The sequence below is a fragment of the Gopherus flavomarginatus genome, chromosome 6 (assembly GCF_025201925.1).
Source record: "Gopherus flavomarginatus isolate rGopFla2 chromosome 6, rGopFla2.mat.asm, whole genome shotgun sequence".
Taxonomy (NCBI): Eukaryota; Metazoa; Chordata; order Testudines; family Testudinidae; genus Gopherus; species Gopherus flavomarginatus.
The window spans coordinates 41,687,763-41,711,810 of record NC_066622.1 but is presented as its reverse complement, the minus strand read 5'-3'; the positions used below and the strand labels follow the sequence as shown (position 1 = coordinate 41,711,810).

The window sequence follows — 24,048 nt, the reverse complement described above, 5'->3', positions numbered from 1 at the left end:
CAGACTCTATCTTTCTCTGTTACAGATGATGGAAGTGTTGTGTTATGCATTTAAACCATGCCCAGCAAAGGTTACATTTGGGCGTATGATCATCTTTGCCTCTTTAGTATTTGAAAGCAAAGCACAGCTATCATTGAAATATCAAAATTATTGAAATTGAACCTTCCTTACCTCTAAAATTGATTACACAAATATCTATTCTGTAGTCCCAAAAGCAATTAAAGATTTAATTGTACTATTCAATATAAATTCATTTAACACAAATTAGTTCATTTAACAAGAGACTTTTAATTATAAATAAAAATGAGCTGGTTTGAGCAGCCATTTTAAAATTAATATTTGTCAGAGAAACATTGGATTTTGCTGTACCAGATCATATCATTGGCTCAGCTAGTCTGGTATTATGATGCCAAAAATAGCCAGTACCGGTTACTGCATCCACCTTTCCTTTGTCACGCCACCCTTACATAATACAGTAAGTCAACTGTGAAATGTTGTATGTGGGATGGAGTGATTAGTGATTAATTCCTGATTACTGTAGTTATCATTTTACTTTGTGAGGAATAAATAAAAAAAAATCATTACTGTAAGCATCAGTTTATTCTCAGAAGGAAACATTTTCCTGACCAGATCTGTTTCTAAGTCTCCACCTTGAGCTATCAGCTTCCTAACACTCTCAGTTATTTTCACTCCACTGAGATGTGGCAAAGAGCTGAATGGCTAGGCCAATCCATAATGGGAGTGGTAAAGACAACTGCTGTGCAAAACTCTATGATACAAGCTTTTTATAGTTTATTTAATAAATACTCCTCCATCAACATCCCTCTGCCAAAAAACAAAACAAAAAAAACAGTGTAGGATTTTGGGAAATACAGATGAAGGAAAGCCCCAGGCATAAAGGGACAAAGTCAGCCCTGACATGTGCAGACACAGCTCCTATTGATTTCAGTGGGAGTTGCATTTGTGCCAAGGTTGATTTGGTCCAAAGTGGTGTTGTATGAAGGTGCAAGCACTAGTGCAGGCCTGCTTTGTTCAGGGTTAGACTATGGAGTAGTGGTTAAGCCTGTTCTTGGTTTACACTAATGCTTCTATCAGAGTTTTTGCATGGATGGATACTAAACTAGCTGTGGGAGAACTGGTAACAATTCTCAGTGTGACAGTGTTGCCAACTCTCTCGCAATTTTTATTTCAAGGCTAGTGATTTTGAGATGTGTTTTACCTGTCTCATGAAAATGCAATGAAAAGCTACCAACTCCTTAATTTTCTCTAATTCAAAATGGCCACTATGTCTATTTACTGGCAATTGGGCTGAAGCCAGCAAGATGGCTGCTATTTCTCTATATTCAGTATGGCAGCCCTAGCATTTCCAGCTGTTTTCAAGTGAGACCAAAGCCATACTCGCAGGCCAGATGGCTGCCACTGTGTGCTTGCAGGGCTAGACAAGACACTATTAGGACACAGACTGTGAGAAGCACTGGAGACACCGAAGGTGGATGAGGAAACTGAGGCTATGTCTACACTAGCACTTTTGTCGGTATAACTTATGTCACTCATGGGTGAGAAAAAAACATCCCTTTGAGTGACATAAAGTTACACTGACAGAAGTGCCAGTTTAGACAGCTCTATATCCATAGCTACTGCCGCTCATTGGAGGTGGGTTAATTATGGCATAGAGCAGCTACATGAGTAATCGTAAAGTGGCACAGCTGCATCGGTACAGTTGTCACTGTAAGCTCGCTGGTGTAGACATGGCCTAAGAGGGGAAGCAGGAAGTTGATATAAGGGTTGCAGAGGAATGGGAGGGCAGGGAGTTGTGCAGGGCAGGAGGAGACTAAGGAGAATGGTAGGGTTGCCAACTTTCTAATCGCACAAAACTGAACACCCTAGCCCTGCCCCTTCCCTGAGGTCCCACCTCCTGCCCCACACCTTCCCTGAGGCCCTGCCCCCGCTCACTACATTCCTCCTCACTTGGTGGCTCACTTTTCCCCACCCTCACTCACTTTCACTGGGCTGGGTATTTCAGAGTAGCAGCCGTGTTAGTTTTCCACCTTTTCATGTTCTCTGTATGTATAAATATCTTCTGTCTGTGTGTTCCATTCTATGCATCCGAAGAAGTGAGCTGTAGCCCACGAAAGCTTATGCTGAAATAAATGTGTTCATCTCTAAAGTTCCACAAGTACTCCTGAAATAAAGTAGGAGTTAAACTGGTGCGACCAACTCTAGTGATTCAGACCAGGTCTAGAATTAAAAAAAAAAAAGTTTAAGCTTTTGTTAGCTACCATGTTTTACTTAATATTTTTGAACACTAGTGGAGACCGCTTTTAACACTTCTAAAGATGTGTAAACTGGTCATGGTCAACTTTAGGCTCTTTTTATATTTTTTAGAATTGAAGGCTTTCTGTTCACAGTGAAGAATATTTTTATGAACAAGGTGAGGTTTGATTGATAGAGCTAGTTATTTAAGTATTTGTCCTTACATCATAATTCATTATTGGTCTATTTGAAATGTAATAACGAGGGCTGCAAAGCGATTAAAAAAATTAATTGCGATTAAAAATATTAATCACAATTAATTGTGCTGTTAGCAACAATAGAATACCAATTTTAATTTAAATATTTTGGATGTTTACTACATTTTCAAATATATTAATTTCAGTTACAACTCAGAATACAAAATGTATGGTGCTCACTTTATATTTTTTATTACAAATATTTGCACTGTAAAAAACAAAAATATTGTATTTTTCAGTTCACCTAATACAAGTACTGTAGTGTGCAATCTCTTTATCATGAAAGTTGAATTTACAAATGTAGAATTATGTACAAAAAAATGCATTCAAAAATAAAACAATGTAAAACTTTAGAGCCTACAAGTCCACTCAGTCCTACTTCTTAGTCAGCCAGTCACTCAGACAAACAAGGTTGGTTACAATTTGCAGGAGATAATGCTGCCTGCTTCTTGTTTACAAAGTCACCTGAAAGTGAGAACACGCGTTTGCATGGCACTGTTGTAGCTGGCGTTGCAAGATATTTACGTGCCAGATGTGCTAAAGGCCTGGTCTACACTAGTCTGTTACTTTTGAATTAGCCAAGTTAATTAAAAAAAAAGATTCCGTCCACAAGACCAAACCGTTTTTTTTCAATTTAAAGGGTTCTTTAATCCGATTTCTGTACTCCAGCTTGGCAAGTGGAGTAGCGCTTAAATTGAGATCGCAATCCCAGATTAAAGGTATTGTGGATGCGATTCGACATTATTGGTCGCCAGGAGCTATCACAGAATGCTCCCTTGTGACCGCTCTGGACAACAGTCTCAACTCTGATTCACTAGCCAGGTGTGCAGAAAAAGCCCCGGGAACTTCTGAATTTCATTACCTGTTTGGTCACCACCAGCACAGGTGACCATCAGCACAGTCCACCATCATAGGCGATGATGCAGAGTCCACCATCACAAGAGATCACGCAGTCCTGGATTTGCAGATGAGCTCCAGCATGGTCCGAACGGGAGGTACTGGATCTCATTGCATGTTGGGGAAATGAATCTGTTACGGCAGAACTACGTTCCAAAAAAAGGAACGCAAATACATACACTAAAGTCTCCAGGGCCATGATGGAAAGAGGCTATTCCAGGAACACAGAGCAGTGTTGTACAAAAATCAAGGAGCTCAGGCAAGCGTACCAAAAAGCCGAGGAGGAGAACGGGTGCTCTGGGTCACAGCCCCATACATTCCGCTTCTACCGTAAGCTGCATGCAATTATGGGGGGTGACGCCACCACTACCCCACCACTGTCTGTGGACACGTGCAAGGGGGGAGTTGCATGGAGCGAGGAGGAAGAATTATTGGAGGACGAAGAGGAGGAGGACAGTGCACAAGTGGCACGTGGGGAATCCGTTTTCCCCCCCTAGCCAGGAACTATTCTTAATGCTGGAGCCAATAGCCTCCCCCTACTCCCAAGGCGGGCTGCTGGACCATGACCTTGGAGAAGGTACTTCTGGTGAGTGAGAGCCTGATGGGAGCCACACAGTGGGGGGCGGGGAAAACTCAGCTGCGCTGGGCTGTTCGCATTTAGTTTAAAGGGCTTATCCCTGCTCAGAGCCTCATCGGAGCCACACGGTGGGTGCGGGGTGTGTGTGTGAAGCGATCATCCCAGAGAGCCCACAGGCCCTCCTTTCATATGGGAAACCCACCAGGCATTGCTTGCTGTGGGAGAGAGGGCCCAGCAGTTTGAAAGCATTGAAATGAATGAAGGAGAAGCAGAACCCCGTGTGCCCCTAGGCTGCCTGCAAGCTGAATTCTGTTGCCCGGCTGTGTTGTGTGATGGTTTACTTACACCAAAGTGTCCCCTTTGTTCTCTGAAATGTATCTTTTAAAATACTACTTCCCTTTTTCTCCTCCCACAGGTGCAAATGTTTCAACGTGGCCCCTATCTACTCCATCCCAGAGGCTGGTCCAGATTAGAAGGCGGAAAAAACGAACTCAGATTGACATGTTCGCCGAGGTCATGCAGTCCTCCCTCACTGATAGTGCCCAGCTGAATGCGTGGAGGCAAACAATTGTGGAGTCCCGTAAAGCAGTACAGGAACACGAAGAGAGAAGGGACAGGCATGATGAGAGCAGGCAGGACGCTATGGTGAAGCTCATGGGGGAGCAAACTGACATGCTCCGCTGTATGGTGGATCTAATGCGGGAAAGGCAGCAAGACCACAGACTGCCGCTGCAGCCCCTGTATAACTGCTTTCCCTCCTCCCCAAGTTCCATAGCCTTCTCACCCAGATGCCCAAGAACACGAGGGGGGAGGCTACAGGGACCCACACACTCAACCCCAGAGGATTGCCCAGGCAGCAGAAAGCTGGCATATGTGAATTTTTTATTTGGTTTCTGGACTTGTCCTTCCCTCCTCCTCCACCCCTCAACCCAATTTCCCCCCACCCCCCAGTCTACCTTCTGATTTCTCTCAATGTGTTGTGCAACAAATAATAAAGAACAGTTTTTAAACAATTTTGACTTTATTTCCTTTCATATATATATATATATATGGGGTGGATAACTTCAAGAGAAACAAACACAACTGTCATGCCGTACCCTGGCCAGTCATGAAACTGGCTTTCAAAGCTTCTCTGATGTGCAGCATGTCCTGCTGCACTCTTTTAATCGCCATGTTGTCTGGCTGTGTGAAATTGGCCACCAGGCAAGTTGCCTCAACTTCCCATCCCGCCATAAACATCTCCCCCTTACTCTCACAGAGATTGTGGAGCACACAACAAGAAGCAATTACAATTGGAATATTGCTTGTGCTGAGATCTAACCGAGTCAATAAACTGTGCCAGTGCACTTTCAAATGTCCAAAAGCACATTCTGCACTTGCTCAGCCTATAGGTGAACTGCTCCTTACTACTGTCCAGGGTGCCTGTGTATGGCTTCATGAGCCATGGCATTAAGGGGTAGGCTGGGTCCCCAAGGATAACTATAGGCAGCCACATTTCAACAATCCCAACAGTACTTTTCTGGTCTGGAAAGTAAGTCCCTTCCTGCAGCTGTTCAAACAGACCAGAGTTCCTGATGATGCAAACGTCATGCACCTTTCCCAGCCATCCCACGTTGATGTCGGTGAAACGTCCCTTGTGATCCATCAGTGCTTGCAGCACCAAGGAAAAGTACCCCTTGCGGTTTATGTACTGGCTCCCGCGGTGTGCCAGGGCCAAGATAGGAATATGCGTTCCATCTATCGCCCTGCCGCAAGTAGGGAACCCCAGCGCATTAAAGCCATCCACAATGGTCTATACGTTTGCCAAAGTCACTACCCTCGATAGCAGTTGGTCAATGATTGTGTTGGCTACTTGCAGCACAGCAGCCCCTACAGTAGATTTGCCCACTCCAAACTGATTTCCGACAGCCCGGTAGCTGTTGGGTGTTGCAAGCTTCCATAGTGCAATGGCCAATCTCTTCTCAACTGTGAGGGCTGCTCTCATTTTGGTGTCTTTGTGCTTCAGGGCAGGGGACAGCAAGTCACAAAGTTCCATGAAAGTGGCCCTATGCATACAAAAGTTTCAGAGCCCCTGGGAATCATCCCAGACCTGCAACACTATGCGGTCCCACCAGTCTGTGCTTGTTTCCCGGGCCCAGAATCAGCGTTCCATGGCATGAACCTGGCCCAACGCCACCATGATCTCCCAATCGCCACATGCCGTGCTTCGAGGAATGTCTGTGTCCATGTCCTCATCAGTATAGTAATCGCACTGTCGTCGCTTCCTCGCCCGGTTTTGCAGCTACTGTACATACTGCTGGATAATGTGCAAGGTATTTACAATGGTCAAAACTGCAGCGGAGATCTGAACATGCTTGCTGCGCTGTGGCGCCTGCATGGGTAATCCTGGAAAAAGGGCGTGAAATGTAGGAGAGCTGTTCTGTTCAAGATGGCTTATAAAAGGTGGTAAATGCTTGTCTTCTGTAGCTTTCATGGAGTCGGGAAGCTTGCTAGAGCTGCAAGAGCAGGAGAGCAGAGTTTGCGATGGAAGCATGAGCAGAATTTGTGGCAGAAGCTGTGCAGCTCAGTTCACAATGGCCAAAAAATGGCGGGGAATTGTTGCCTTCTGTAGCTTCCATGAGAGCCCAGGACAGACAACGTAAACAATCTTGTTTGTCTTAGTGACTGGCAGAATAAGAAGTAGGACTGAGTGGACTTGTAGGTTCTAAACTTTTGCACTGTTTTAAGTGCAGTTGTGTAACCAAAAAAAATCTGCCTGTGTAAGTTACACTTTCTTGATAAAGCGATTGCACTGCAGTACTTATATGAGATGTATTGAAAAATATAATTTATTTTGTTTATCATTTTACAATGTATATATTTGTAACAAAAAATAATAATATGAAGTGAGCACTGTGGACTTTGTAGTCTGTGTTGCAATTGAAATCAATATTGAAAATGTAGGAAAACATTCAAAATATTTAATAAATTTAAATTGATATTCTATTGTTATAAGTGTGATTAATCGCAATTATTTTTTTGAGTTAATCGCGTGAGTTAACTGTGATTAATTGACAGCCCTAATAATAACTAATGAGATACTGATGTCCTAACATTTCCCATTGGAACTGTTCGAATTAAGTGGGTTTTTAAAAAATGTAATACATGTACATCATCTTAACTTTTTGGGAAGAGGAGTAGAAGGAATTTAACTTAGTCTATATAAATTAAAAACAGGGTCTGTTTGATATTAATGCGGCAGCAACATATGGTTTTTCATAAGGTTGAATTTTAATAGTACTGTAGATATAAAGGAAGTCCTTTTTAATATAAACTACATTGTAACATATTGTGTGTTCAATAAAATTTTAAATTTGAATTTTTTTGGATTAATCTATAGGCTATTGATTTGTTCAGAAAAATTTGAAATTCATATATTTTTGTGGTACTTGCATTTTTTAAATTACTTTTTTGACCTAAAAATGTATTACATTTCTTGCACAATATGAGATTGTGCTGATGTTGTTACCTTAATTTGGGTGGGAAGTGTTGAACTTTTCTGCTGAGATAATTTGAGTGATTACAAGTAATATTATTTCTGCATTTATAATGGATTGAATATAGTGGTAGTGTATTCTTTTGTCCCTCTCCTTTTCTTCTTGCAATTTGAATTAATGCTTAAGGAAGCTGAAGCTCTGTCCATTGTCCCTGCCTGGACTGAGCAGGTCCCCCACCATCCCTGTATGGTGGCGGGCAAGGAGAGTGAAGTTTGCAAGCCACAATTGAGCCCTTAATGTTGTTTTAGCATATCGTCATCGATGTAGGGGTCAGTCTTTGCTCCCATTTTGCCATTGAATACAATGGGTGCATAGGGTTCATATTAGGCAGATAGATATTTTACAATGAACTCCCAATTATAGTCTATAAAAATTCCACATTTCTGTGGTATTTTTAATTGACATTCAAAATAGTGAAGCCCATAACATCTTCTGTTCAAAAACAAAATCATGTTCAGGAGCTCTATAATAAAGCTCATGTGTGCTTGGAACCTGAATGTTTAAAAAAATTAGCAATGCAGTGGCATTGAAAAATGGGAATGAGGAAGTGAGTCTGGATATTTAAACAACTTGCCATCTTTAATGTCTTTCTCACCAATTAACAAATTTGATTTTCTGATCATACAGAAAATCCCCCAAACTATTATTTTTCAAAGCTGTTAAAACATGTATTAATTTAGTTTAAGTGGTACTTTAACAATGCCTGTACTTGTGCTTGTATAACACTCATTATGTGAGTCACAAGAGGAACACTTTCCCAACATTTGTCCATAATGTTAGGACTAAAAATGTCATTTTAATCTTACGGAAAACTTGGTGAAATACTAAAATAATCAAACCAGTTATCAAGAGGAAGAATATCAGAGCAAAATGCATGTCCTAGTAAAAGTACAGTGATTAAAGACTGAAACAAGCTGAAACTTGTCTATTCAGACTCAAAAGTGCCTGTATGCGTGCTACATCTTATAAAACTTGTCACTAGTTTTATGATTTACCTTAACATTTTGCCTCTAAATTTGTGTATAAGAAGAAGAAAATTGGGAAGAGGCACAACAACTAGGTAATGATACATACTGAAATAATGTGGTCAAGAAGTTTGTGAATGTGGATGGGATTGCTGATTTTATGAGGTAAGAACTTCTGGTTTCTATTCCCAGTTTTGCCAGTGACTCACTGTGTGACTTGCTGAATTTCAGCCTGTAAAGTACTTTCAAACCTTAAGATTAAAGGTTATTTGTGGTAGCCTCGCACCCACTACATGCTGGGGGAAATCCAACAGAAGCACATGGTTTGGACAGAGACATCCCTTAGAGGAGGATCTGTTAACGGAGACTCTCTCTCGTAGTAAAGAGGAAAGGATAGAAGTTGATAAAGTACATATAGGAACTGAAATGAAAATGAAAGACTCCCATTCAATTATATCACATGAAGGCAGACAGCTAAAAATTGACAAATTTTATAAGTGCTTGTATACAAATGCTAGAAGTCTAAATACTAAGATGGGTAAATTTGAGTGCCTAGTATTAAATGAGGATATTGATATAATAGGCATCACAGAAACTTGGTGGAACAATTATAATCAGTGGGACACAGTAAAGACAGGGTACCAAATATATAGGAATGACAGAGTAGATCATGCTGGTGGGAGAGTGGCACTATATATGAAAGAAGGCATAAAGTCAAATAAAGTACAAATTTGTAAATGAATCTAACAGTACCACAGAATCTCTATGGACAGAAATTCCATGCTTAAATAATAAGACTGTAGCAGTAGGAATATACTACCGATCACCTGACCAAGATGGTGATTGTGAAATGCTCTGGGGAATTAAAGGGGCTATAAAAATAGAAAACTTGATACTAATGGGGGATTACAACTATCCCCATATTGACTGGGTACATATCACCTCAGAATGGGATGCAGAGATAAAGTTTCTAGACATCATAATTAACTGCTTCTTGGAGAAGCTAGTCCTGGAATCCACAAAGAGAGAGGCAATTCTTGTTTTAGTCTTAAATGGAGCACAGAATTTGGTCCAAGAAGTGAATATAGCTGAACCACATGTTAATAGCGACCATAATATAATTAAATTTAACATACTCGTCGCAGGATGTGAGGGGTGGGTGGGAAATACCAAAGAAGCCCACAACAGTAGAATGTAATTTCAGAAAGGGGAACTGCCCAGAAATGAGGAAGCTAGTTAAACAGAAATTTAAAAGGAACAGTCACAAGAATAAAATGCCTGCAAGCTGCATGGAAACTTTTTTAAAACACCATAACAGAGGCTCAGATTAAATGTATACTCCAAATTAAAAAGAATAGTAAGAGGACCAAAAAAATGCCACAATGGCTAAACAAGAAGGTAGAAGAAGCAGTTAGAGACAAAAGGGCATCCTTTAGAAATTGGGAGTAAAATCCTACTTAGGAAAATAGAAAGGAGCATAAACTTTGGCAAGTCAATTATAAAAAGTATAATTAGGCAGGCCAAAGAAAGAATTTGAAGAGCAACTAGCAAAAGACTCAAACTATCAGGAATTTTTTTTAAGTACATCAGAAGCAAGAAGTCTGCCAAACAATTATTGGGGCCACTGGACGATCAAAGTGCCCATGGAGCACTCAAGGAAGACAGGGCATTTGTGGAGAAGCTAAATGACTTCTTTGGAGGCAGCAGGTTTAAAAAAAAAATAAGAAAGTACTTCTTCACACAAAGCACAGTCAACCTGTAGAACTTGTTGCCAAAGAATGTTGTGAAGGCCAAAACTATAACCGGATTTAAAAAAGAATTAGCTAAATTCATGAAGGATAGGTCCACTAATGACTATTAGCCAAAATGGTCAGGGATGCAACCCCATACTCTGGTGTTCCTAGGCCTCTGACTGCCAGACGCTGGGAGTGGATGATGGGGGATAGATCTCTTTATGATTGCCTTCTTCTGTTCATTCCCTTCAAAGCAGGGATGGTGTGCCTTGCCTCAGTTTTGCCCAGAAGCTGGGAATGGGTGACGGGGGATGAACCACTTGATGATTACCTGTTCTGCTCATTCCCTCTGAAGCACCTGGCACTGGCCACTGTTGAAAGACAGGGTAGGATATTGGGGTGACCCAGTATGGCCATTTTTATGTTTCTTATGTAGGTACTTTCTAAACACACCAGAAGTATGGTCCCTGCTTCCAGCAACTAAGGACAGACCAGAAAAGAGATTTGATGAAAAACAGGCAATATACATACAAGTCAGCTCAATTCAGTGTAAGTGGATAGATTTAGAGGCCATACTAAGGAGGTCACTGAGGATGTAACTTGCCTGGGGAGCTGCCTGAAAGAAGGCATGGAGGTGATTGTATAAGAAACTGAGAAGGCTATGTGCAAAGATATCTAATTTAAAGCATTGTTATTAGTTTTGTTATTTAGCTGTTTATTTTTACTCCTGCCTGGAGCTGATGTTTGGAGTCAGCGATTAAGAGATAACAAGAAGGAGTGACAGAGGTGATAAAGTGAAAAGCAAGCTCCCACTTAACATTTGAAATTTCAAATTAGAACTGGAATGGATCCTACATGGCATGTTCCATTGATTAGTGAAGGGAACACAGAGAGCCTCTTATATTAATGTGAATCCACCTCTGTAATTCTGGCAGGCAATATGTGGCCTGTAATTATTTCTATACACTGTTCTGCTAATTTGCATTCCAATTATACTTTGTTTTCAATAGGTAAAAACTGCAATATGAAATATAAATATAATTTACATTGATTATTTTGCTACCCTATAAAACAATAATAGAGCCAACCTTCATGTAAATATTACTAGTGAGCTTTCATCATATCATTTAAAGGTCAAGTTGGAAAAACCATACATCAAAGCATTCATTTGAACATGTTGCTGCAGTTCTGGATTAGCCAATAAAATATAAACTTTCTGAAGAGCAAGTCTGTTCATGCCACTAATTTCTTTTGATGCAAATTGCAGCTTGATTTGTCTACACTAGAGATTTGCATTGGTGCAACTACAATGGTGACTGACCACTCATGTTTGAAGGGGGACAAATGTCCACTGTAGGCAAGGTCTTATTGCAACCCTCCCATTATCAGTTAGACCTGTGCTTTGGATCAAGAGGTTGACTGTATATGGCCCTTACAGCCACAGCCATGCTTCATTAATAGAAAAAATCAAGTAATTTTGGGCCTCCTGAAATTAGACAGCCCTGCTATGGAATGGAAAACTGAAATAACTTTTCTCATTTGCAGGGTGTCTACATTTCTGAAGTGTGCAGAGATCCTAAAAGTATCTTTCTAGGCATTTCTATCACCGTAGTATCTAGCAGAGTAGGACTAAAAGCCTGCTATCAAGCACTTAAGGCAGGCATGATAATGCTTTAATTATATAGAGTACAAAAAATTACACTGTGGTGCTAAAGTTAATCAGTAGCTCCTGCCCAGTGTGCCACTATGCTATGATTGCCCTCTTTAAAATGAAGGGGATAATAAAAAGCTTCAGAATCAATGGCTACACTGTTTATTTACCTTTGCTGCTGTGTTTCTACTGAACGTTCTTGCTTGCACACTGAGCCTTGCTTGCACTGAGCTGTGCAATGCCAAGGAAGAACTCAGGAAAAGCTTTCCAAACCTCCTGGAGTTTTGATCTCCAGTAACATGTAGAATTGATTAATCTATTTTTCCTCCTCTCCCCCCACCAAAAATTTGTACATGCCACCATCTTCCATGTTATTTTTTGTAGCAGGCCAGCTCTGCTTCTTGTTTTGCTTTCTTGTTTTCTTAACTTCCAACTGCACTGTTAATTAAACATTTTATTCTTAAGGAGCCAAAAACAAGATGAGGGCTGGTGTGTGGGTAAAAATTTTCCTTTTTGTGTTTAGATGTCAAAAGAGTCTAGACAAGCAATATTTATTAATCATAAAAATCCAGTACTATTTCTGTTTGGAGTCCCCATTTGCTGCTGGTGCTTAATATATTTGTAATAGCTGCAAATGGACTGGGGTATGAGCCTTTCTGACATGTGGACTCGTCTTTTCTCTGTCATATTAAAATATGTCTCACATCTGATCCCATGTGTGAGAATGGGGAAGAGGGGATGTGTAGACATTCATTCCTCCCTACTATTCATTGCTGGAATTTGAGAGTGCAAAGATATGTATTGCTTTATTTTCCCCGGCCCCATGTTACCATCAGTCCTGCTCACCCTGGCTCATGATATAAATAAGATCAATAATGTTTCTGGTCTGGTTCTGTGGTTCATTCTCACAGTAAAATGCCTATTGACCATTTCACATTCAGTATGATTAAGGCTACAAGTCTGTCATGGAGGTCACAGATGCTGTGATTTTTTTGGTGGCCTCCGCAACTTCAGAGCTTTGAGTGTCAGTCCTAGGCGATGGAACTAGGGCTGTCAGAGGGTGGCAGGGTGAACCCTGGGTGGAGAAGGTTTACCACTTGGCCTGTATTTGACTGACCTGGCCATTTTTTTTATGGATTTGCCAGTTGCTAGAAAAATAATTTAATCTGCTGGATTTTTTTATGTGGCTCTAAAGATTTGCATTATTATCACAATACACTTGGATATCTAATGTTAAAGGTTTGTGTGTCCAGTTAGAGATGGGCAGTGTTCCCACTTCTGCAGTTTAAGTAAGAAAATGATATCAGTTTTATCTCTGTGTTCTTTCTCTAATTACTGTAAGTGGCTGTCAAAGCGCAGGCTGTGGAGTTTCCTTGTGGTTGGGTTCCATCAGACTTGCCTTGTGTGTGGGGGTGGGTGCCTTTTTTTTTCCATTTCAAAGGTGGTAACCCTAGATTGGTGAGGCTCTCACTGTCAGCCCCTCTCTTGGGCAGCAGGATGAGCCCTGAGCAGTAGGGATCCGGCTGTCAGCTCCCTCCACCCGGGTGGCAGGGCTTGGGCTGTCAGTCCATCCTGGGCAGCGGGGCTTGGTCTGTCATCTCCCACTGGTGGCATGCTGGGGCAGGGGGGTTGAGGTTTGGGAGGGGGTGGGGACTCTGGGCTGGGGGGTGGGGCTGAGGGGTTTGGAGTGTGGGAGGGAGCTCCAGGCTGGGCCTGGGGTAAGGGTGCAGAAGGGCGGTGTGGGCTCTGGGAGGGAGTTTGGGTGTGGGAGGGACTCAGAGCTCAGCCTGGGGCAAGTAGTTGGGGTGGGGGAGAGTGTGAGGGGTGCAGGCTCTAGGAGTGAGTTTTGCTGCAGGAGGGGGCTCAGGGCTAAGGTGCAGGAGGGGGCTTGGAGTGCAAGCTCCAGCCAGGCAGGGCTTACCTTTGGTGGCTCCCAGAAATGGCAGTATGTCCAACAGTGGCTCCTAGTCTCAGGGATGACCAGGTGACTGTGCACCACCCTGCCTGCAGGCACCACTCCTGCAGCTCCCATTGACCGTGGTTCCTCGTTCCCGGCCAATGAGAGCTGCGGAGTGGGTGCTCGGGGCGGGGACAGTGCATGGAGACTCCCAGGCTGTGCCTTCAATGAGGGGCTGCAGGGACATGCTGGCCATTTCCAGGAGCGGCGCAGAGCCAGGGCAGGAAAGGAGCCTGCCTTAGCCCTGTTGCGTTGCCAGACTTTTAGCAGCCTAAAATCTCCCGGATTGGCTTCAGCAGCCTCCGGGAGATACAGCCCAATTCTGGGAGACTCCCAGCCAAAATGGGAGAGTTCGCAATGCTACAGGCAGTGGGGCTTGGGTTGCTAGTCCACCCTGGGCGGCGGGGCTTTGGCTGTCAGCTCCCCCCACCCACGTTGCAGAGCTCAGGTTGTTGACGGCACTGAGGTGGCAATGGTTGGGTTTGTTGACCGGTGTGCTCCGCGCCAAAAGGACACATCAGGGTGGAGAAGTAAACAAAGTTTATTTGAGATCTCAAATAAGCATTAGGAGCCACACAGGGCTTAGATTAAAAGCGCAGGAAACAAACAACTTACATACTTTTTATACTTTAACCAAAACAATGCTTTTTGTGACGTAAACTGTGCCCGCCCAGAACCAAGTCTGCCCAGCAACTATTTTCCGCCCAAGGCCAAGTCTGCCTAACTACTAACCAGTTCTTACTGGTTCTTTTCTAGGAGTAGCCCCTTCCACAAGGGCAACTTGAGTCAAACATGGAGTCTAGAGGAGAGTTGGTACACTATGGCTCAGAGCAAGAGGACTTCACTGGCTCTCATGGCCTTCCATTTTCTCGAGTTACCTGGTTTATGCCAAGTGCGTCCCCAACAAGGTTATCAGTCTGCCCTAGGTGGTGAGGCTCAGGTTGCCAGTATGCTGTAGGCAGCTGGGCTTTGGCTAGCAGCTTCCCCCTCCAGGCAGTGGGGCTCAGGCTATCAGCTCCCCTACCCCCTCCTAGCGGCAAAGTGAGCCACCGGTAGTAGGGCTCAGGCCATAGGTGACAACTTTTCCCAGCACCAGTGGCTGCTCACACCCCCTTGCCCTGACTCCACCCCTGCCCCACCCCAGCCCCATTCCAACCCCTTCACCAAAGTCCCCACCCCAACTCTGCCCCCGCCCCATTGGATCCTTCCCCAAATCTCCGCCCCAGCTCCACCTCTTCCACCAAGCACACTGCATTTCCCCTCCTCCCAGTGCTTGTCCCTGCAAAACCTGTTTCCCAGCTCAAGGGCTGGGAGCTAGGGGAAAATGCGGGCATGCTGTGTGCTCAGGGCAAGAAGTGGAACAGAGGCGAGGTGGGGTGGTCTGCACCCACCAATTTTTCCCTATGGGTGCTCCAGCCCCGGAGCACCCATGGAGTCGGCACCTATAGCTCAGGCTGCCAGTCTGTCCTGGGCAGTGCCGCATGGGCTTTCAGCTCTCCCTCCACAGGTGGCAGGGCTCAGACGGTCAGTCCATCCTGGGCAGCAGGGCTCAGGCTGTGAGCCCCCACCCCCAACTTTTCCTAAAAATAACTGTGACAAAATCTTAACCTTAAGTATGATGAATGCGATTATTATAGCCATGCTCATATTCCCATGGACTCTTGCAACCTTCACAGGCTCCCTCTTGGTGGCTACTATGCACGGCCGTCCTCACTGTGGCCCGCCCCTTGCAGTGAGCTGGGAGCGGATTATGTCCTCTGGCCCAGCCCACCTCTAGCTCTTCGCTGAAGCAAGCCAAGGAGCGTGTTTTGTGCCCTCGCTGCCAACAAGAGGAGAAACAAACCGCTGCTGCGGTGGCTTCTCGGCCTTTGCGCTAAACCAGCGCACGCCCATCCTGCCCGCCGCCCTTGCACTAGACGCGCTCCTCCTCCCACTTCTTCCTTCCGCTAGGCGCACACTCCGCGCCCTTACGCAGGAGCCACCCTCCTCCCACGGGCACATTTTCCCGGATAGCGCACAAACACTTCGCACAGTCGATTTGTTTTAATTTACAAAAGTTCATTTTATTTACAATCCGGAACGTGTTTTTTTTAATATAAAATGACCTGGCCCTGCTTGACAACAACGCAAAAGGGTGGCGGTAAAATAAATAAAGCGCCCCAACAAACAAGGCCTGGTATGTAAGCCCAGATCCCTTTCCCCCCGGGGACAAAATGCCCCGCCGCCTCCTCCCCTCCCCGGGCTGGAGGGTTCAAATGCCAATACATGGACTTGACTTAGCGTTGGGAAAACCATTTTACTCATGAGACTCCACATACCCAGCCCGATCAGATCCAGCTGTGCCCCGGGGATACGATCGCCCGCATAACCCAGCCCAGTATAAAACACAACCGGAGGAAGGGGGTGATTGTATCAATAAGTGCCCCTCCCCAATTCAGGCAATCCTGCTACAGAACTCGTGGAAGTCCCTCTCCATGAATGTCTCGCTCTCGATCACATCGTCCTCGGAGGGGAAGTACTGCAAGCTCTCCTCCTGGTGCAAGTCCGCCAAGCCGCCACCGAAAAACCGCAGCTGCTGCTGCTGCGAAGAGGGCTCAGAGTCAGTGGTGGCCGAGGAAGCGGGCGGAGACCAGGAGGAGGAGCGAGAGCCCTCGGCAAAGTCCATCAGCGCCCCCCGGGAGTTCTCTAGCACTCCCAGGTAAGAGTCCATGTCCAGCGGGTCCATCTCACTGTCCGACCCCCCGCTCTCGGTGCCCACCGAGTCTGAGCGCAGGTGCATGAGCTGGTACTTCTCCCGCATCAAGAACTGGTTGGTGTTGCGGGGGGCTCGCATGCCCGGGGCTCGCTTGCCCATCATGTTGACGGGGCGCAGAGAGAGCAGCACCCTGGGGCGGGTGGGCCGGTAGCACCGCTGGGAGGCCCTGTAGTGCTGCTGCTGATGGTAATAAGCGTGCGTCCTACTGCCCAAAAGCTTCCTGGAGAAGGTAGGGGTCCTTCCACGCCAGCTGTGGGGCCAGCGAGCTCTGCTGCAGCCCCTCCGGGGCGTTCCCTCCTTCAGCTGCTGCTGGTAGGCCTCCGGGACCTCTTCCTCCTTCCCAGCCCTGGCAGGCTCCCAAGGGGCACCCCTGGCTCCTGTGCCACACGTGATCAGCTCTTCTCTTCTCAACATAGTAACCCTCTCACATACTCCTTGCAGCCCTGGACAGCTGCCAACAATCACCAAAGAAGCAAATTCAATGTCGTCGTCGTCTTCTTGGCGTTTTCCCCCCTTCTGGGTTGGCTTGCTCGTTGCTGGTTTGTAAAGCACTACGGTTTCCCCCCAGCCGAAGGGGCTTTCCTGCTGCCTCTACCTTTTCACAATCCGCTCTGTTTTTTTCTTGACCAGAGCCCTTTTACAGTGCATAGCCTGGCTGAGTTGCTGCAGGCTGGGGGGCAGCTTGACCAGCTTTAGGCTGCTGCCTAGAAGAGATTATCTCGCCTTCTTCTGTAGCAGAGTGTTATCCCGGTGCAAACCGCCACAGAATAACAACTGCCTAGGACAGTGGGTGTGTTTGACAAAAGGAGAAGGGGAGAAGCAGGGAGGTCGCGTCGGACGCTCTTTGCCGCTGACTGTCTAGTTGCACAGCCCTCAGAAAACAAACACACATCGCCCTCCGGGTTGGGCTTGCTGACTCTTTTTAATGCTGCTCCAATCCACACCTCCTTATGTACAGGACATGGAGCAGTCCAAAAGCATCCACTGGGAGGGTGTGTGTGCATCAACGAATATTTTTTTCCTTCCCAAACCCTTGCATCGACATGCAAAACCAACATGCTGTATGCCAGGCAAGGAGGAACGCGTCGGCATGGGGTGTCGGAGCTGTTTTTTGCTTCTCCCCCTACATTTTTTGTATTTACACAATATTGGTTTGGCCCAACTCCAGGCGAGTTATTCTGTCTGATTTCTATGCTCAACCCTTGCCTACGCCCGGATTTTTTTTTGCGCAGCTTCTTCCATCTCGAGCTTGCCTAGGCTGCAGCGGATACGTAAAGTGCTTAACGGCCGGTGGAAGCGCAAACAAGCGCTTGAATGGTGTGTTGCTAGGAGGAAAACGGGGTGGTGCCTGGGCAAGTGAATGCCTACGAACTGGCAGGAGAGACAGCTAGTAGGCGATCCCTGGGTCTAGCTGCACACTGCAGCTGTGTTTGCAGATGATTGATATGCTGGAGGTGCAGTGCGTGCGAACTTTTTTCAGCCTTCCCCACTCCTTGTAACTCCTTGCGTGTCCGGTCTGGGTGGCACACCAGCAATAATTGGAGATAGAGGAAGCGGCCATCCTACCACTGAAAGCTGAGAAAATAGGGGTGGGGTGGGTGATTGATCGTGGGCATTTTAGTTGTGGGTTCTTGTTTGTTTTTATTGGTGGACGTCAGCTGTTTCGACTCTGGCAAATCCCTACATATTGCTCACGGAAGCTATTCGTTCTCTTCCCACCAGAACCATTCTAACAAATCCTGTACGTTTTACATCTCAGAAAAAGGCAAATGATTTTCAAAAATATCCCTAGGGCAAGTCTGTCTAACAGCCTCTAACGGGCCTTGCTCGGAGTTTGGCTTAATAGCTGTGGAGAAATGATCAGGCAGACCCGTCCTCATTTCGAAAGGTCCAGGATAAAATTGCATATTCGCCTTTAAACAAAGAACACGAACTCAAGATTGAACCTCGTTGACGAAACGGCAGTAGCAAGGGGAGTATGGTGGGAGTGAAGGGAGGAGTTGCAGGGGCCTGGTGCAGCAACTGTCCATACACGTTCAATTTCTATTTGACTACAAGGGTGCGGAGGGGAGGACTGGGGAGAATCCGTTCGCAAGGGACGTGCTGGACTTGTTCTACAGCCCTTGTTTACAGCCATCAGGTTTAGCCACCCCCCTGCTCTCCCCCCTTGGCCTGTAGGCAGACACAGACTCCCTTCCCCCTTCTCATCGGCTTTTGGGGGAGGAGATTAGGGAGGATGATGATTTAAGGGCGGTGTAAACAAACTGTCATCTCAAGAACTCTGCTGGAGTGTTCAAATAGTTAACTATTTGCATGTTGTTCCTTAATACAGTTTCGTAACCTAGTGTATTAATTAAAATACTTATAGATTATGCCACGTGGATCTGCCAATAGCTAGAGTGCGCAAAATGTTCCTATTAGCCATGTTTCCACCTTTTGGCCATCCTTTGAATTGTTTTGTGTGTGTGTGTGTGTGTGTGTGTGTAGATATTACTGGCCTGATTTTTAGGGAGTGCTGAGCAACTATTTACTTCAAGAGGAGTAGTGGGCGTTTAACATTTGAAAATCAGGTCACTTAATTTAGGACCTTAAATATGCATTTAGATGCTTAATTTTAGGAACATAAATTTGAAAACCTTGGGCTTTGTATTTATGAGTAGATTGTTGCCTTTATTTAGACAACTTCAAACAGCCATGTGATTGTTGGAGCATTTTGAACTTTAGTACCAGCGTGTGGCGTAAGGGCTGTTTAAAGAGTTAGTATTTAACTTTGTCTTCTTATACATGACAGTGACTTCTCTACTCTCCCCAGTCTTAAAGATACATTACTTACCACAAAATTAACTACCATGTACTTAGTCCAGCAGTCAAAATAATTTTCATTAGCATGTGGGCATGAATAAGGACAGCAAGATTGGGGTGCTTATATATGTTGACTGTACTGTGGTGAGGGGAAACAGGAGTATAAACTATAGTAGACTAAGAGAGGAGGGGGAGAAAGATAAAAAAGATGGAGAACGAACAAGGATAAGCCAAAGGTACTTGTGGGAGAAGAAATGGAGTTGAGTAACAGGAGTAGAAAGTGAGGGTAGAATTGACCAGACACATGCTATGTTCTATCAAAGTTGACAAATATAATTTATTAATATTGCTTGAATACATATTATTTTAACTAGTAATTTAGTTTTTAAATTCTTTTAAAACAGGAGCTAATAAAGAGTTTACTTTAACGTAAGTGCTTAAGTTATGTTTGTCAACTGTGAGTTAAAGAAACTAGGACTGTCAATTAATCAGTTAACTCACAAATGAACTCAAATACATAGTAATTAAAAATTAATTGTGATTAATCACACCGTTAAACAATAGAACACCAATTGAAATGTATTAAATATTTTTGGATCTTTTTCTACATGTTCAAAAATAGTGATTTCTATTACAACACAGAATACAGAATGTACAGTGCTCACATTTTTTATTACAAATATTTGCACTAAAAATGATCAACAAAAGAATAGTATTTTTCAATTTACCTCATACAGGTACTATAGTGCAATCTCTTTATTGTGAAAGTATAACTTACAAATGTAGATTTTTTTGTTACATAACTGCACTCAAAAGAAAATGTAAAACTTTAGAACCTACAAATCCACTCAGTCTTACTTCTTGTTCAGCCAGTCACTAAGACAAACAAGTCTGTTTACATTTACAGGACATACTGCTGCCTTCTTATTTACAATGTAATCTGAAAGTGAGAAGAGGCATTCAGATGGCACTTTTGTAGCCGGTGTTGCAAGATATTTACATGCCAGATATGCTAAACATTCGTATGCCCTTTCATGCTTTGGCCACCATTCCAGATTACATGCTTCTGTGTTGATGATACTTCTTAAAAAAATGTGTTAATTAAATTTGTGACTGATCTCCTTGGGGGAGAATTGTATGTCCTCTGTTCTGTTTTACCTGCATTCCACCATATATTTTATGTTATAGCCGTCTTCGATGATAATCCAAACAAAAGTTCGTACACAAAGGTACCAATGTGAGATTTCTAAAAATAGCTACAGCACTCAACCCAAGGTTTAAGAATCTGAAGTGCCGTCCAAAATATGAGAAGGATAAGGTATGGAGCATGCCTTCAGAAGTCTTAAAAGAGCAATACTCAGTTGTGGAAACTACAGAACCTGAACCACCAAAATAGAAAATCAACCTTGTGCTGGTGGCATCTGACTTAGATAATGAAAATGAACATGGGTTGGTCTGCTCTGCTTTGGATCATTATTGAGAAGAACCCATCATCAGTATGGAAGCATGTCCTCTGGAATGGTGGTTGAAGCATGAAAGGACATATGAATTCTTAGCACATCTGGCACATAAATATCTTGCAACACCGGCTACAACAGAGCCATGCAAACGCCTGTTCTCATTTTCAGGTGACATTATAAACAAGAAGTGGCACCATTGTTTCCTGCAAATTGTAACCAAACTTGTTTGTCTGAGTGATTGGATGGAGTAGAATTGAGTGGACTTGTAGGTTTTAAAGTTTTACATTGTTTTATTTTTGAATGCAGTTTTTTTTTGGTATACAATTCTTCATTTGTAAGTTCAACTTCCATGATAAAGAGATTGCACTGTATTTGTATTAGGTGAATTGGAAAATACTATTTTGTTTTTTACAGTGCAAATGTTTGTAATAAAAATAAATGCAAAAGTGAGCACTGTACACTTTGTAATCTTTTTGTAATTGAAATCAATATATTTGAAAATGTAGAAAACATCCAAAAATATTTAAATACATTGTATTCTATTATTGTTTAACTGCACAATTAATTTTTTTAATCACTTGACAGCCCTAAAAGAAACCCATTTCTAAAGGCATACACCATTTAGAAGAGAAAACTAATGTAAGTAAAAGTCATAGTTGGTCATATTTATCTAAAAATGCAACTTCTGTAATTACACACTTAAGACAGAAGAATGTTATGGTAACATTTAGGCTTTGATTGATTTCTAAGGGCTTGGCTATACTTGAGAGTTACAGCGCTGGTGGTGGCTTTACAGCACTATAACTTACTCCCCATCCACACTGGCAAGGCACATACAGTACTGTATCTCCCTGGCTACAGCGCTGCATGTACTTCACCTCGACGAGAGGAATAAAGAGAACAGCACTGCTGTTGCAGCGCTGGGGTGCCAGTGTAAACAGTGATTAATCTTACTACGCTGTAACTAACCTCCGGAACCTTCCCATAATGCTTTTAAGTAAAGATAACACTTTTTGTTTTGTCGTGATTCCTCTCTTTGTTTTGTTGTGAACTCGGGGATCCCGGAGCTGCTTATCTAAAAAACCAAACACAGCTACTGTTTGCAGTGAATGAGCAGAGGCAGGGGGATCCCTTTGGAATGTCCACAGCTAGTGTTCGCTTGAGGAGAAAAGCAGCACGGTAGGCGGGGGGTGAGGGGAGAGTCCGTTTCGGAGCAGCTGCTTATCTGGTCTGTGAGGAAAAAAACAAAGAAGGCTATTTGCATTTAGTGAATGAGAGAGGGGTGGGGAAAGGGGTCGGAACTTGCAAGGCAGGGAGCTGACACAGTGTCAGCTCCAAAAATCCACTCTCTCTGTCTCACCCATACTCCCTGTCACACTCCCCCCCCCCCCCCCACTTTTGAAAAGCATGTTGCAGCCACTTGAACGCTGGGATAGCTGCCCATAATGCACCACTCCCAACACCGCTGCAAACGTGGCCACACTGCAGCACTGGTAGCTGTCATGAAGACAGCTTTAACTCCCAGCGCTGTACAGCTGCAAGCTCCCAGCAACTGTCAGCTGTATGAAGACAGCTTTAACTCCCAGCAACTGTCAGCTGTATGAAGACAGCTTTAACTCCCAGCGCTGTACAGCTGCAAGTGTAGCCAAACCCTAAAAGTTCACTTATTACATGCGTGTCTGGTCATATATATGTGTTTTAAAAAATAAAATTAGTCCATGAATAGCATTTGAGGAGCATAAATCCAGATTACCTTTCCTAATTGAATAGTCCCACTAAACTCAATGAGTCTATTTGAATGAGCAAAGTAAGAATGATTTTTCCCAATGTCTTTAAAGCAGGGGTGGGCAAACTTTTTGGCCCAAGGGCCATACTGGGGTTGCAAAACTGTATGGAGGGCCAGGTAGGGAAGGCTGTGCCTCCCCAAACAGCTTGGCCCCCACCCTCTATCCGCCCCCTCCCACTTCCCACCCCGACTGCCCCCCTCAGAACCTCCAACCCATCCAACCCCCCTACTCCTTGTCCCCTAACTGTCCCCTCCCAGGACCCCCCCGCTCCAACCGTCCCCTGTGACCCCACCCCCTATCCAACCTCCCCTGCTCCCAGTCCCCTGACTGCCCCAACCCCTATCCACACCTCCACCCTCTGGCAGGCCCCCAGAAAACCCAAGCCTGTCCAATTCCCCATCTCCTGACCCCTATCCACACCTCCGCCCCCTGACAGGCCCCTCGGGACTCCCACACTTATGCAACCCGCTGATCCCTGTCCTGTTACCCCCCCCCCAACCTCCGCCCCATCCAACTGCCCCCTGCCTTCCCCCGGGACCCCCCACCCCTTATCCAAGCTCCCGGGCCTGGCCCCCTTACCATGCTGCTCAGAGCAGCATGTCTGGCAGCCGTGCCTCCCAGCTGGAGCTAGACACACTGCCGCTCTGCTCCGCAGGAGTGCGCAACCCCGCTGCCCAGAGTGCTGCCCATGCGGCGGCGTTGCTGTGGGGGAGGGAGAAAGCGGAATGGGGCAAGCCTCCCTGGCTGGGAGCTCAAGAGCTGGGCAGGACAGTCCCGCGGGCCAGATGTGGCTTGTGGGCCGTAGTTTGTCCATCCCTGCTTTAAAGCACTGCACAGATGTTAGCTAACTACACCTCTACCCCATATAACACAACCCGATATAACACGGGTTCGTGTGAAACGTGGTGAAGCTCTGACACTGCTCTGAGCAGTGTGTTAAGGGTGCCGGGCCGGGGCCGGGGTCAGGGCCAAGGGGTTGGATAAAGGGCAGAGGGTCTCGGGGGCAGTCAGGGGCTCCCTCCAAGCTCTAGGAGGCAGGAGCTGTGTGTAGGGGGCAATTTTGGGGGCCTCGCAGCCTGAGGGATTAGTGGGGGGCAGGGAGCAGCCCACTCTGCTTCCCTCGCCCCGGCCCCAGCAGTGTCGCTCGGGGGAGGGAGCTTGGGGGGAGGGATCCCCCCTGTACTCACCAGCAGCAGCGGAAGCAGAGCAGCCTTGCCCCAGCCCGCTCCACTCTGCCAGCTCCCAGCCGCAGAGCTCTGCTTCACGCCGCCGGTGAGTGCGGGACCTTTCCCCACCCCCTCCCCAGCGACACGGCTGGGGCTGGGGCAAGGAAAGCGGAACAGGCTAGAGCCACATTGCTCTGCTTCCTGCCACCAGTGAGTGCAGAGGGCGTCCTTTCCTCAACCTCCCCACACTCA

At 45.1% G+C, this 24,048-nt stretch overlaps 1 protein-coding gene across 1 annotated transcript; it reads left to right on the top strand.

Annotated features, from left to right (window-relative positions):
* The first annotated feature begins 3,609 nt into the window (after window positions 1-3,609).
* Window positions 3,610-6,671, top strand: LOC127053358 (uncharacterized). Its single transcript, XM_050957938.1, has 2 exons — window positions 3,610-3,993; window positions 4,400-6,671. Exons 1-2 carry the CDS (start codon window positions 3,747-3,749, stop codon window positions 4,945-4,947), a joined length of 795 nt encoding a protein of 264 aa, XP_050813895.1. The 5' UTR covers window positions 3,610-3,746; the 3' UTR covers window positions 4,948-6,671.
* Window positions 6,672-24,048: the final 17,377 nt, after the last annotated feature.